We start from the raw sequence: 15,303 nt of genomic DNA, 5'->3' as shown, positions 1-15,303 counted from the left end.
AAGCTTGAGGAAAGAGAGCCGCATAAAGATTTTATAATTTCACTCGGTTGGGTAAGTGGACTTTTACCTCAAGGTTATGACCCTAGTATCTACAAAGGTGAGTCGATTGCATTACCAGAAGGAACACAGTGCTGAGGATGTACACACAGAGCCCAGGATGTGGAAAAAATGACATCTGCGTGCCTGTGCACACACACAGATTCCCGGTCTTCACATCTCTCTTCAGAGTGCTTGTCGCTCCTGCAGACCCAGGGGCGCTGTTTCTCTCTTCGCTTCCTTATACCTCACAGAGGCAGTCCCCTCAGGCCCTTCTCTCTCCTCAGACACAGGACCCGCCTCCAGTTTTCATTCCATCTTGGCCACACAGCCCCTCTTTCTCCCAGCATTTGCCTTGCAGAGTCGAGGATTTACAAGACACACAGACCTTCCTCTTGTTCATTTTAACGGCCTCTCCGAGGACTGGTTGTGAAGCTAAGGAAGCTTCTACCTCTTTACAATGTCTTCCAAGAACCTCCTTCTAAAATCCTCCATCCAATCAAGAGTGGAAGGAGGGAGGGAGGGAAGAAAGGAAGGAAAGAAGGAAAAAGGGAGGGAGAGCAAATTGAGCACAAAACATCCATTCTGCTTGACTAGTGAGCTTGCCTATATGTGCCGATGAGACACTGAAGAGAAACATGGAGAGCCTCAGGCCACTACAGCATCATGGTGCATTTCTGGGCAAAGGGGATGGAACATTTGACAGTTACCTCCCACCCAGGTGGCTGGGAATTATTTTCCCTGCTATTGTACAGCTAATTAGAAGAATGCTGACTCAGGGAGTCCACAGAGACAGGACTAGCTCCAACTCTACTCTAGCCCGGTAGGGACAAGTGAATTTTCCTCTGGAGTTCTTGGATTCTTCAGTAGTGTGGTGGCAGTAGTAATAGTAGCAGAGGAAGGAGGAGGAGGAGACGCTTTAATGTTTGCTGAGGGCTGTGAACTTGACGCTTTGCATACGTTCCCCCAGCTAAAGCACACCAAACTCTGTGAGGTAAACACTATTCTTCTCAGCCTCTTTCATGATCCGGTTGCCACACTGACCTTCCCCTGGCAAGCCTTTCCTCCCTTGGGGTTTCACTTGAGCTGTTCCCTCTTCCCAGAGCACTTCCCTCCACTCCGCACAGCTTCCTCTCCTTCATCCTCAAGGTCTTAGCTTACATGTAACTTTCCTCAGGTGTACCTCCCTGTCTAGAAGAGCCTCCCCGTGAAAACACATAACACGATTTGGAATTGCGTTCTTTCTGACTCTCCGCTATCCAGAGTTGAGCTCCACAGTGAGCAGCGGCCTCTTTGTCTTTGTGTTTTCTCTTTTTTATCTTCCTGTCGCCCCACAGCTGGAACCGAGTAAGTGCACCATTAAACATCTGCTGAATGAACCAGTGAATTAGTCCTGATTTAAGAGATGTAGGAACTGATGTTTGGAGAAGTTAAATAACCTGCTCAGTGTCAGACAGTTGAGAATTGGACTAAAACTCGGGTTCTGCCTGACTCCCACCACTGCTCTGCCCCCTAGGGAGGAGTGGCTGGGCAGACTTCTGGGAGGGAAACTGTGAGGGCATTTCTGAGTTCCCTCTCACTGTACATTCCTCTTCAACACCAAGGGAATTTTGACCCACCAAAGAGCTTCCAGTCCCCTCTCCCCACTCTGTCTTGATGTATTCCAATTACAGAACTAGGCCCCTGGCTGATACAGTCTGAAGGAGTTGATTTACTCTCCCAAATATGGAATCAACCATGCCTGTAATACGTTATTCACTCAGCAGGATCTGACTCTCCGAGTGTTGTACCGACATTATCTGTTTAATCCTCACCCAACCCATGTGAATTTGATATCGGTCACACAGTGTGATTTCCCTTTAATCAGTAAAGACTGGGGGAAGGGAGAAAGTTAACCGGAAAGCCCGTGGGTATCTTATTTAACTGAAGTACAACGTCTTGTGTTTTCAGAGCTCGATAGAAGTTAAAAGAAAAACTAGTAGCATGTGCGGCTTTAACAGTCTGACACCTTCCTTCTATACATCTAACATTTTGAACAGTTAAATACATACTTATCATTCAATCTTACGTTCATTACATGGTAGTATTAATAATACCTTACTGTATATAAAGCACTTTAATGTAAGATGAAAAGCCAAGGGTAGTTCCCTTATAACTAGTAAGCACTGAAATTAACAGGATTTATCTTTATGTCCCTTCAACTCTAACTTGCTACATTTTCATGGTTCAAGTAATTTTTTAAAATGCACCTGCTTAGAGCCATTATGCTATTCTGCTACATCTTTAATATGGGAAAGCTAAGTTTCACACACACACACACACACACACACACACACACACACCGGTGCCGTTAAGAGAAAGTAATGACACATATGTTAAGTGCCAGGCCCAATACCAGGCCCATAGTAGGCACTTAATAATGGCAAGAATAGACAACGCCATGTACAAGTGCTGGTTACACACTTAGGACTCTTGACCCATGGAAGTGGCCGTGTGTAACTACCACATAATCTCTGCATGAATTGAGAGGGGCTGCACATAAATATGTATTCCATCTTATTGAGTTCTCTCAGTGACTCAAGAAGACACAGAGGACATTCCTGTCCTTCAGGTGAGGACGCCTGAATGGGGGAAGGGCTGTCTCCATAGCCACACCACAGAGTTGGGGCTCCATTACCCCACTCTTTCTTCTGGAAGAAGTCTTTCCAAAGGCAGGATTCTGACATGGCACGAAGCGCCGAGACATCCTGTATTTTATAATGCAACTTAGATTTAAGCACTGAGCACTTAAACTCACTTCCTCTTTATTCTTACCAATACTACGAGCTGACAGAAAGAGAGCATTTGGTCGTGAGAAGTGAGCAGATGCACACCACAGGGATAAAATTCCTGGTTCCCTTCAGCCTTGGTGTTCTGTGTGTATCAGCCCCAGATGGTGGAGTGGCTTAGAGTAGCTTCTGAACGCCTCCTCAAATGCTATTGATGAGGCAAATTAGGAAGCAAAGCAAAGCAAAACAGATCAGTTTTTCTGGAGTGCTTGGATTCTGGTTCACTGGGACTGTTGGTCGTGTCAGTTTAGCTAGAGAGTAAGTCTGAATTTCCTGTTTTATGGCTTGGAACATCTTACCACGGAGCCTTCCACATCCATTGGAGTAATAACATTTGTTAATGTTTATTGAGTCCTGTCCTCTGCCAGGATCTGTTCTAAGTGCCTTGTACACGTTAACCCATATAAACACAGTTTTCTCTTACTATATCTACTATGTTTTTTTGGTCAAGTTGTTTCCATTTTTAAAAAACTAATTTTAAAAACTAAAAACTTAAAACTGCCTCACACAGAAAAAAAAAAAAGAGGTCCCCAAATATTCCTTTCCCCGTGAAGGTTTTATCATTAAGCACCTTTTTCCTATTACAGTAAGATGGCCATTTGAGGCCAACAGCTCTGAAAGTCTTCACTACCGAGTAAGACTGAGATGGCAGGTGTTACGTATAATACTCCTTTGGCCTTCTGTGCTTTCTTTCTTTTCTTTTTAAAAAGATTTTATTTATTTATTTGGTAGAGAGAGAGATCACAAGTAGGCAGAAAGGCAGCCAGAGAGAGGGGGGCAAGCAGGCTCCCCTCTGAGCAGAGAGCCCGACTCGGGGCTCGATCCAAGGACCCTGGGATCATGACCCGAGCCGAAGGCAGAGGCTTAAGCCACTGAGCCACCCAGACGCCCCCTTCTGTGCTTTCTGACTAGACATGGTAACATTGCCAGTTCCAGCAGCCTTCTTGTCCACAGCCACTCTCTGCTTTATATCATGAATAGCAAAATGACCCAGAAGAGTTATTATCAATGCTGTTTTTACTGATAAGGAAACCAAGGCATGGGGAAATTAAGGAACCTTCCCAAGGTCACATTCCAGAGCCCATACACTTAACCCTTGCACAATAATTCTGCTTTACTGTACAAAATGAGCTAGTGTTCCTAATGGGACTCCAAGCTACCTTGAGAAGCTGAATTCCAAAATGAAAATAAAATAAGTGGGAGTATTGCAACATGGGTTAGTGTTAAGTGTGCTTGATTGACTTTCTTTGGAAATGAGCAGGAAATACTTTTGAATTTAGACAAACTAAGCAGACAAAGTTTAGCATTTGCTTCCCATCTTGGGCCATCCTTGGTCTCCCAGATGTATCTTCTTTCTTGAAGCCTTCCCTGATTTCTTGCTCCTAATGTTCGGTACCTAATTCCCACAGACCCATGTTCTATACCAGGATAGACTATCACATTAGTTGGTAACCAGTCAACCCTTCTAATAGTTGACAAAGAGCAACTAATACAGAGAGGTAACAATCAGGGAGGCTTTGAGGCTGACCTATAATAAAATCAGATGCTCTGAAATAGTACCTTTTAGATACTCATCTACTCTTCCCCAGCCCTTTAGCTCTCAAATTCTGACTATGCCATTAAAAAACAAATAAACAAAAAACAAAAACAAAAACAAAAACTATATTACTCCAAAAGATAAAAAATGTTAATCGCAGAAAATACAGATAAAACCAAAGGAAGAAAGCAAAGAGACACCTCAAATTCTTTCTACCTGGAGACCTCTGTCATTAATCCCTCAGTGTATGACTTTCCGGTTGTTTTAATGTGAGATCCTATCTCTACCTTCTGAGGCATGACAGCTCTTTACACAAACATGGATATTTTATATCGTGTTCAGTTTTCCTCCAAGCACAGTTACCCCAGCTTGCCAGATTATTTTTTTCAGACACCACCTCTGCAGTTCCCATCATCCTCCTGGCTTTCATCTTCCTGCCTGAACCATATATGATGCCATATTTTAGAAGAACTGTAACCTCTCTCAACCCAGACACTGAACTCCTATGACATACTTCACTAGATCAGTGTGATTCTAATAACTCTTTTCTTTTGTTTCTTTGTTCTCCACAGCTTTTTGCAATCTTTGCATTTGCAACATGCGGTGGCTATTCCGGAGGCCTGCGGCTGAGTGTGGACTGTGTCAACAAGACGGAAAGTAACCTCAGCATTGACATAGCATTTGCCTACCCATTCAGGTAGGGAATGGCTGTTCATGCTCACAGAGAGGGCACTTCCTTCTTTCTTATTTTTGAGGAAGGGGAGGGACAGACGGAAAGAGAGAGGGAGAATCTTAAGCAAGCTCCACACCCAAGGCAGAGCCCGATGCTGGGCTCGATCTCACCACCCTGAGATCATGACCTGAGCCACAATCAAGAGTCTGACCATCAACCAACTGAGCCACCCAGATGCCTCTACCTAGTATTTTTCTTTTTTAAGATTTTTATTTATTTGTCAGAGAGAGAGAGCATAAGCAGGGGGAGTGACAGGCAGAGGGGGAAGCAGACTCCCCACTGAGCAAAGAGCCCAATACAGGACTTGATCCCAGTGTCCTGGGATCATGACCTGAGCCAAAGTCAGATGCATAAACGACTGAGCCACCCAGGTGTCCCCTGGTATTATTTTTTAAAACAACTTTCAGCACGATGTTTGGCATCTCCTTAATCTACTCTCTTGTTCACTTCATTTTAACTTTTATTGAGTAATCATTTTGTGTCAGACATGGTGCTGGCTCTGGAATAACAGAAAAAGGTAGAAATTGTCCCCTGAAAACTTTTCTTAAATAGGAAAGTACAATGTTTTCCGATATCTTTCCCATGAGCCCTTGATATTTAATGTTTAATAAAGAAGAGAAGGAGGGAGGGAGAGAAAGGGTGAGGGATAATTTAAAAATGTTATGATCAAATAAATTTAAGAAATACTTCTTAGAACTCTGCTTTTCTAATGCACATTTTGAATCACCAAGAGAAACACAACGTTTCCCAAATATGTTTGACCGCAGACACCTTCTCTCACTGAGCATCTCAGAGGATCTGCGTGTCATGGAACGTGTCCTTATTATATAGATTTAGTGAAACTTTCCTAGTCTAAAACAAAAGTGCCTCAGCTCATAACCAATAAATCATGGGAAGTAGCATTTATACCAATATACTGAACGATTTTTAAGAGTAGAACTCACAAAAGCTGCAAACACCTTTGTTCAAGTAGATACTCTCTAAACTAATAAGACAGTACAAAGCTCAGAAATATTAAGCATAGATTCCCTGGTAATTTGGTAATAAAAGCTCCCTGTGTGAGTAGAAATGAGGCAAATGGGGGTGGGGGAAGAAGTGCTTGATACTTCTGAAGTTCTGGATGCGCTCCTTGGCTTATTGGAGAATGACCAAGCCAATGCACACTCACTGATCAATATGTGGGATCTAGGATAGAAGAAAAGAACTAGCAATGGCTGGGATCTAGCATAGGAGATAAGAAATGTCCATGGCTGGACAGCAAGGGTAGGGTGCTTGGTAACATTATTCGTGAAATTGTAAAGTCTGCATTGCCTTCTTCAGTGATTTTCTCCCAAATGATTGGTAGCAGCAGATGAGTCAAAGGTCAATCCATTAACATTTGAAGATCAGCAAGTCACTAGACATTGAGCACAGGTCTCTCTGTCTCTCACACTGGAAGATAGTAATCAAGAGACCTGTTTAGACAGGAAAACAGTGCCTGTTTTGTTTTGTCTTTGTTTTTGGTGGAGAGCAGGGTAATATATTTAATTTCATGCAATCCTTGGCTAAGTGTATACTTGAAAATACACTCCAAGCAAACAGTTTCTGGTATTGGGCTTAATTTTCTTCCTAAGACGTGTTACCAGCCCAATAAAAGGCAGCTGAAGAAATTGGATAAAAATGTTTATTGCCATCTGTGAAGACAGGGGCCCACTTCTTTGAAATATTTTTACTTGGGTTCTGAGACAAAGATAATCCACCATTATTTTTTCAGTAGCAGACACTTGTCTTCCAACCACTTCCTTTCTAAGAAACTCCGTATTATTTTTTTAGTAGCAGACATTTATCTTCTAACCACTACCTTTCTCAGAAGCTCTGTATCTAGAACAGATGGGAGTCCCCAAGAAAGCTGAAGCCAGTGAGGAAAGGGGCTTCAAGCATAGAGCTGGTCTTCCTTCACCCCCTCCCTGCCACACACATCGTCCCCTCCCCTGCGGCAGCACTTCTTCCCATATCTCCTTAGAACCCTAGGTCTCCTATAAGCACTATAAAAACCACTCTTCTAGAAGAAAACAAGAAAGCTTTTGGCACTCAGCTTACCACATCTGTATAGCACTCAGCGTCTACTATTCAGGAATCAAGATTAGCCCACTCATCCCACAGAGTATCTTGCACTTTTGTCCCATTAGTGTCCATCTAAGAGATACCCATACCATTCCAAAGAGACTCTGGTTTTTACTAGAGTTGCAATTTCATTCATACATTTGGATAATTCAGAATGGTGTGCCATTATCTTCTTAGGGAAGCTGTCAGTGGTAAGTGACCACATCTAGATCTATAGAGATTATTTTGGTGTCATTTGTTTCAGAAGCAGTTGGGTTAACAAGAGGCTAGTGTGTAAATCACTCAAAAGGTTATTTTCTCTCAAAACTTTACAAGCCAATGCCAATGATTTGGTCATAATCTGAGAAATAAAAAAAGAGCATCCAGCAGCTTCTAACTATTCAGTTAATTGCAAACACAACGAAGGCAATAAACTCTAATGCCAAGGCTGTAAATGACAGAGCAAATAAAGCTACTAAACTTCCTTATCAGATTATCAGGTGTGGGATAAAGTCAATTTAGAAAATGCTAGGTAATTTACAAAATATCCACATGCTACTTCTGATAAATATGACAAAATGTGTAACTCCTTAATACCACCATATGTACATTTTTTGGGGCTCATATCGGAAGGAATTTACATTCAGCAATATATTCCTTTTACTATGGGCATAAAACATTTGTCTTCTGACCTTCCTTTGACTCCTGATCAAAATGAGCAAGAAATACTTAGCTGTTCTCTTACTTACTGTATGTGTTAATTCGGTTTTAAAAAAAAAAACTTATTGGATAGTTTGGAGGGTTCTGGATTCAAAATGTTTAGCCCTTTATACACAGAAGTGTGAAGTCGAGTTTTTTTTTTTATCATAAGAATTTTAATTTTTCTAGAAAGTATACTTGAAGAATGCCAACTAACACTCTCCATGGATCCTCAATCCATGTCAAATGGAAGCTAAAGGTTAGAGCAGAGAGTTTGTGGGCTATGAGAACAAAGATTTTCATGGCAAAGGTTAGTTCTGATGGGTCCAAGTGATGAATAAATAAGTCTGCAAATTCTTATTGCAAGTCTGCTATAAGCCTGCCAAACACTGTACTAGCCACCTTCATGTATATTATGTGATCCTAACACCAACCCAGTGAAGCAGATCACCATCACTCTGACTGAGAAGACTGAGTGGAGAAAAATTGAGACAAGTTCACATAGAAAATCTATTCTAAACTTTTAGATTTCATATATTCTACTAGCTTGAATAAAAACTAAAGAAAACAACATTCAGACTGTTTGAAGCATGGTAAGTCAGAGCAAAAAGTATGGTAGAGAAAAGTGACAAGGGTGGAAAGGCGGTTCATGGAAAGATTTTAGAAGACCTGGAATTTCTAAGGGATTGAATAGAGACAAGGAGCTAAAGGTGATGAAAAGAGAATCATGGGGAAAACCTTTTGAAGCAGAGAATGTAGATTTGGATTTGATCATGCAGAGTTTGGGGTGCTTTCTGTCAAGAAAGTTTGTGCTAAGCCCATGGAGGGAGAGGTGAAGCCAGAAAGAAGTGCAAAAGAGTTGTTTTCATGTAATGAAAAGGATGTCCTGGAAGAAGAGAGGTCACCAAGAGAAATGCAAGAATGGGAGTGCAGTGCTTACCTCTGGGCTATGCCTGCAAATGAAGGATGAGAGGAATGACTGAGGAAACCAAGAGGAGCCAAGCAGAGAAGAAGAGGTGAGACAACCAGCAAAGTGTAGGCTTCACAGTAGGTAAGAATGTGTCCTATGTGCTACCAGTCAGCGTGAGTAGCGCCACCCAGTACTTCAAAGAAGTAAAGAAGCAAAAACTATGAAAAGACCAGTGGATGTAACTGATAGTGGTTATTAAGGACTTCTTAGTGGAAAAGAAATTGTGCCAGACTGTTGAAGAATGACAAGGAGAATTTGGTACACTTTCCCTCAGACAAGTAGAGTGCATAATTCCAGGGATTCTAACTGTCTTACCTAAAGCCTGCGTGAGATGATGTTGATGGAGAACATTCACCTCCTGCTTCTTGTAAGTAATTAGCTCATTTGATGATGTGGTGATAAACTTCCCACTTTGGCTAAACAATAATAAATTTTCCAGTGTGTAAGGATCTCCCATTATTTGAGAACAACTGAATATAAAGAATACAAGACAGTTTAAAATGAAAAATAAATTATTATATCACTTACATGTCTTGGGAATCCCCCAGCAAAATTAAAAATCATAGGTATACTGTCAATTTCAAGCATTATTGTAGATTAAGGAGTACTAATTACTGCTTTAGCTAATTAACAAGATTGCCCTTGGTTAATTTATCCTTAAAAAAATAACCAGAGATATAGAAAAGGAAGTGTGTACAAAGGTATTTATTGTTGTATCATTTTAAGTTCTTCAAAATTAGAAACAACTTATATGCCCCAAATAGGGAATTGTTTAAATAAATTGTGACATACCCATAAAATGAGAGACTAGAATATCCACAATAGCCAAACTGTGGGAAAAGCCAAGATACCCTTCAATAGACAAATGGATAAAGAAGATGTGGTCCATATACACAATGGAATATTATTCAACCATCAGAAAGGATGAATACCCAACTTTTGCATTAACATGGATGAGACTGGAGGAGATTATGCTAAGTTAAATAAGTCAAACAGAGAAAGTCAATTATCATATGGTTTCACTTATCTGTGGAACATAAGAAATAGCATAGAGGACATTAGGAGAAGGAAGGGAAAAATGAAGGAGGAGAAATTGGAGTGGGAGATGAACCATGAGAGACTATGGACTCTGGGGGAAAAATGGAAGGTTTTAGAAAGGAGGGGTGAGGGGATGGGTGAGCCTGGTGATGGGTATTAAGAAGGGCATGGATTGCATGGAGCACTGGGTGTTATACACAAACAATGAACCATGGGACCCTACATTGATAATGATGTACTGTATGGTAACTAACATAGCATAATAAAAAAATGAAAAAAAAAAAAAAAGAGAAGCTAGGAAGCCACTAAAAGTCATTTTCTCAAATAACATTTAAAGATATTGGAGATGCTTTGGGCATTGTATAAAGTGACTAACCAGAAAACAAAACTATACCTATTTAATGATTTTGATTTTGTTTTATTTTTTACTACCTGGCTGTGACAGATACTGCCATGCCCTTATCTCCCAGTCCTTCACCATGCAAGCCTACACCTTTCACTGCAAGCTTTTATGACTGTTAAAAGTCTTTCTGTGGCCCTGGGAACTTGCTTGGTCAGTATATAGGACAGACCAGAAATGCTGGGGAGTTGCTCTCTCCTGAAGCAGCCCTCATCCAATAATAAATGTAAGTTGGAAGATAGAATCCCAACTTCCTCCCCTCTCATGCGGTACAACTCTAAAGCATGTTTCATAACATCTCTGAGAGGTATCCAGAAAATTAGCTCAGCCCACAGTGGAAATCTGGTCAGTAACACAACTTTTATTACCTTCCTTCCCATTCCTGTCTCAGTTCTCCACTTACTGGTGTTTTCAGAGATGAAGCCTCCAAAAACGGTTTGCTCTCATGTTGTGATCGCGGGTTCTACTTTGGGGTAGTCCAACCTAAGTATTGGTTGAATTATAAACATTAAAGAAAATGGGTGGATGGATGGATGGATGGATGGACGGACGGACAGATGGACAGACATATAATAGATAAAGATAAATCCCTATTTATTCTCACTCAAAATTCATCTTGTGTAATTTTTTTTTCCCCATCTTATGTAATGTTGATCATGTGAAAACCAACTTGGTTAGTAGAAATCAGTACCTTCAGTTCAGAACATCTCCCCTTATGGTTTCTAGTTCAGGTTTCATATATAAAGCCAAAGTTGATTTTCTGTATCTGTGGTATCTTAGCATATATGGTGGATTCCTTCCTTTAGAAGTCATACTAGCATGTACTTTAACCTCAGTTTCTGAAAAATAGAAGATTGCTTAGATTTTGGAAGTGATCTATGGCACCTCCAAAATAAATTTTGTATTAGATACTTTATACTTTGTCAGTCCATTCCAAATATATTCTCTAATTATAGTGGTTAGCCACACTTGTTTTCTCATGGCATACCCAAATAACAAAAACTAAATCATTTTTATGGAGATTATGTCATGATCATTGCATCAAAATGTTAATTTCTTTCTCTGTGGTAAAATTATGAATGACTCAAATATTCTTTTTATACTCTTTACATTTTCTAAATTTTCTACAATAAGATTTTATGACTTTTTATACCATTAATCTACTGAAACAATATGGTATAGCTTGAACTATAAAGTGGACTGCTGGGTTCAAATCCCCTTTCATAACTACTAGCTATGTTTTATTAAGAAAGTTGCCTACATCTTTGTTTCCTCTGTGAAACAGAGGCAGTGTTACGTATTTCACAGCAGTATTGTAATAAGTGAATTATATATGGGAAATGCTTAAAACAAGGCCTGGCTTTCAATAAGTTCTCTTTTAGTATAATATTTTTACTTTCATCAAGAAAGGAATTAAAAATAGAGAGCTAAAAAGGATAATTATTCTAATCAATTAGCAAAAATATCCCCAAGACAAAAAAAAAAAAAACAAAAAAAACCTTTATTATGTTGTGTTTTACCCAGAAAGGTACCTTCCCCAATTGTCTCTCTCCCGTATGCAAACATTAAAAAGTGCATACATATTTAAGTGTCTCACGTTTATTAACTTGTTTTTAGCTCTTTAGTGCTTATTTGGGTTGTCCTTGAAGGTATCATCAGGTCTGTATTTTTTTTCTCATTTAACTAATGGGAGATGAAATCCTCCCAAAGTGACAGAATGGAAAACACTCAGTGGCACTAGCACAGTACTTCCGGGGTTGTGTGGCCTGAGTGGGGGTAGGGGAATGAGATTCTGGTCTGTTCCTCATTATTCTTGAAATGGAATTTGAGATGGGGGTCTTCTCAGTTGAGGGAAAGGCATACTGGGGTGCTCAGCTGGGCACTGGCTACAGAAGCCTGTTCTCCCCTTTATAACCATAGTATAACCATAGCCACTTGCTCTGATTCTGCCACTCCTGTTTAGAGCATGGGTACAGGTGTAGGGTGATGCCAGGAAATCTGTGGAGTTTGGGTTATTACCTAGTAATGCTAGCTCTGTTGGGGGAAAAGCATTTTTTCTCTAAGATCCATACCCTAGAGCAGTGGTGATAAACTGTTCTTTTTATCATAAGGGCCAATTTGGGGAAAATAAAAATGTTAAGGGCTGCAATGTTTTATTCCTTGTGTTCAGGAAATGCTACATTTGCAATTACATTTAAGCATTTGTTTATTGTTTCTCATTACCAAAGGGTTTCACTCTTTTTGGATAACATTTCAGAAACTTTATAACTATAATATCTCATCATAATGTTGTACATTAAAATAAATTTTGTGTATGATGAGACCTGGTGGTTCTATGGGGCAGGGAGAGCTAGGGAGATTTGCAGGTGGGGTAGCCAAAGGGTTAATGGTAGATTAAACACCTGGCTTCATATCCAAGCTCCATCACGTAGTGGATGGGCCAGTTATAATCTCCCTGGGCCTAGGTTTCCTTATTATAAGAAAGAAATAATAGTACTTTCCCCTTAAAATGGTTGTGACCTTTCAGTTAAGTCATGTTTAGCATACATGAAGAGTTCACTGAATTGTAGTGTCCTTTTTGTACATATGGTTAATAGCTTTTTTTAAAGAGATTTATTTATTTATTGGAGAGAGAGAAAGAGAAAGCGTGGGCATGTACAAGTTGGGGTAGAGGCAGAGGCAGAGGGAGAGAAGAAATGCTCAAGCCGCCTCCCTGCTGAGCATGCTCCCCCACACCCCCGATGAAGGCTCAATCTCAGGACCCTGAGAATGTGACCACTGAGCTGAAATCAAGAGTCAACCACTTAACTGACTGGGCCACCCAGACACCCTGATTAAAAGTACATAATGCAAGGAACTGACCCCAGAGCATAGCTATAGACCAAGTATGAGGACAGCCATATCTGGAGGTTCCTGCAGTGAAGATAAGAACTGTCATTTGTAGTGTGTGTCTGCAGAGATCCCAGAAAATGTGTACTATGGCTGATGCATGGAATGAGTTAGATGAAAAAATTAGTGAATGACATATTACTGCTCCCCGACCCAACAATTCCTCTCCTGACCTGTGTAGATTGGAGCAGTTACCCTGCAACACTTCCCCCAAAGATGAGTGGTGGTGGGGACTTGGGATGATCTCTTAGTCTGGGTTCTCACAGATGCACCCCCTGACACAAGGATTTGTAGTTGTCTGGGCAGGTGATCCCTGGTAGCACCAGTAAGGCATGGTGAAAGTGGAAAAAAACCAGTAAAGAGTAGATTCATGGGCAAGGTACCACCATGATCAATTGGGACAATTGAGACTTCTAGGAAAACACAGATAATATGCTTCAGAATAATTCTATCAGGCAAGTGATGAGATGATTATTTACCAACTCCTGTTGGCCATTGGTCAAAAACCACTATTGCAGCTCCTGTCAACTCCGTGGCACTGCCTGCAGAGCAAGCCCACACTTGAAGCCCAATAAAGCCTACAAGCAGAGATCTCGGATGCTCGCATTTGAAAACCATTATGGAAACCCAGAGAGATGTGGCTGGGTGACTGACAGCCTCTAACAGGGTGGGGGATTATTTAGTGTACGGGGCCCTGAGCTACGTGGGCACATGGTATGTATTAGTGAAGTGGACATAGCCCCTTTCCTCATAAAATTTACAATTATACAGGGATGGGAGAAAGACATTAAAGACATGGACAAAGAATACACACACAGAGAGAGCAGTGGTAATTTCCAGGAAGAAGGTGAACATTGCACGGAGAAGCAAAATAAATATTGGTAGAGTAGAGAGAGTTAAAGGACACCTATATACAGGAAATGATCCAGAAGGGCCTCCCTGAAGAGGTAGCATTTAGGCCGGTAGAAAGAGAAGAGGAAAGAACATTTTCAGCCAAGGGAACAGCATGGACAATGCAGACAGGAAATTAAGAAGATATAGGAGATGGCCAGAGGAGCCGTGCTGTGTTAGATTATCGGGTTGGGGAAAGCCTCCCTGAGAAGTGACATTGGAATGCAGACCTGCAAGAACTGAGAAGGGGGAAAGCACGCAACAGAGCTTGCCTCAAAGACCCTTCCTGGGAGGTGGAGGAACAAGTGTAGAGGCCTGATGTCTGAGCTCAGGGAGAGTCTGAAGGTCAGTAAGGAGACCAGCTTTGCTGGGTTGGAATGAGGCTGACAGAGAGAGGGAGGAGATGAACTTGAAGATGCAGGGAGAAGCTGGATCACACAGGGTCTCATGGGATAATATGAGGAATTTGGATTTTATAAGGGGTGAAATGGGAAGTCTTTGGAGGTTTTGAGGAGCAGAACCATGCAACTTTATGTTTTTGAAAGATCTTTCCTTTGGCTTTAAAATACAGTCTTAAGGGGGCATAAGGCAGTGGTGGAGTCAGGGAGACTAGTTAAGAGACAGCAGCAACCATCCAGGGAAGGGCTGGTGGTGGTTTGGACAGGGGTGGAGGTGGTGGAGAGGGGGCTGTGTGGTACGTAGGGCTTCTTATTCACATCATCATCCACATCTCACGTCCATAGGAATTTACATCTGCAACTCAACCCTGCGGGTCACCTCTCAGATTTCTCCATTACTTTTGCCAGTGACACTGGGTAGCATTTGATGAGCATGGAGGCCAACTTCGGCTTATAAGCGCCTTCCAGTGCCATGAGTTTTTCAACACTGCATATCAACCAGGATGGTCAGCAACACACACATAGGCAGCCAGCTGACCTAACTTAAATGGAAACTTGACAAATTCCATTGAGACATGTTTACACCCACGTTTCAGACAGCCATAAGAAATTTATAAAGTGGACAATAATTCTACGTCTTGAAATACAGTTGTAAATACATCATTGCTGGTATCAGTCATGGTCCAGCTGGGAAAAGAGAGCTCATCTCCCTTGGCTCAATTTTGAAAAGTTAAGATAGGGAACAGGGTACACAGGGGTTGAATGATCAGAAGGGGGACCAAGAGGCAATCCAGAGGTTAGC

At 41.2% G+C, this 15,303-nt stretch overlaps 1 protein-coding gene across 2 annotated transcripts in view; it reads left to right on the top strand.

Annotated features, from left to right (window-relative positions):
• SYNPR (synaptoporin) overlaps nt 1–15,303 on the top strand; it is a 311,271-nt gene that overhangs the window by 187,689 nt on the left and 108,279 nt on the right. For both annotated transcript variants that reach the window (XM_004738296.3, XM_004738297.3), the window contains one exon: nt 4,974–5,098. In XM_004738296.3, the coding sequence (XP_004738353.1) occupies nt 4,974–5,098 (125 nt within the window). The remainder of the gene's footprint in view (nt 1–4,973; nt 5,099–15,303) is intronic.

This window comes from Mustela putorius, unplaced genomic scaffold, assembly GCF_011764305.1.
Source record: "Mustela putorius furo isolate JIRA1106 unplaced genomic scaffold, ASM1176430v1.1 tig00000095_pilon_pilon_pilon, whole genome shotgun sequence".
In the NCBI taxonomy this organism is placed as follows: domain Eukaryota; kingdom Metazoa; phylum Chordata; class Mammalia; order Carnivora; family Mustelidae; genus Mustela; species Mustela putorius.
Note: the sequence above shows the minus strand (reverse complement) of the source record. Positions and strands in the feature narration are given on the sequence as shown.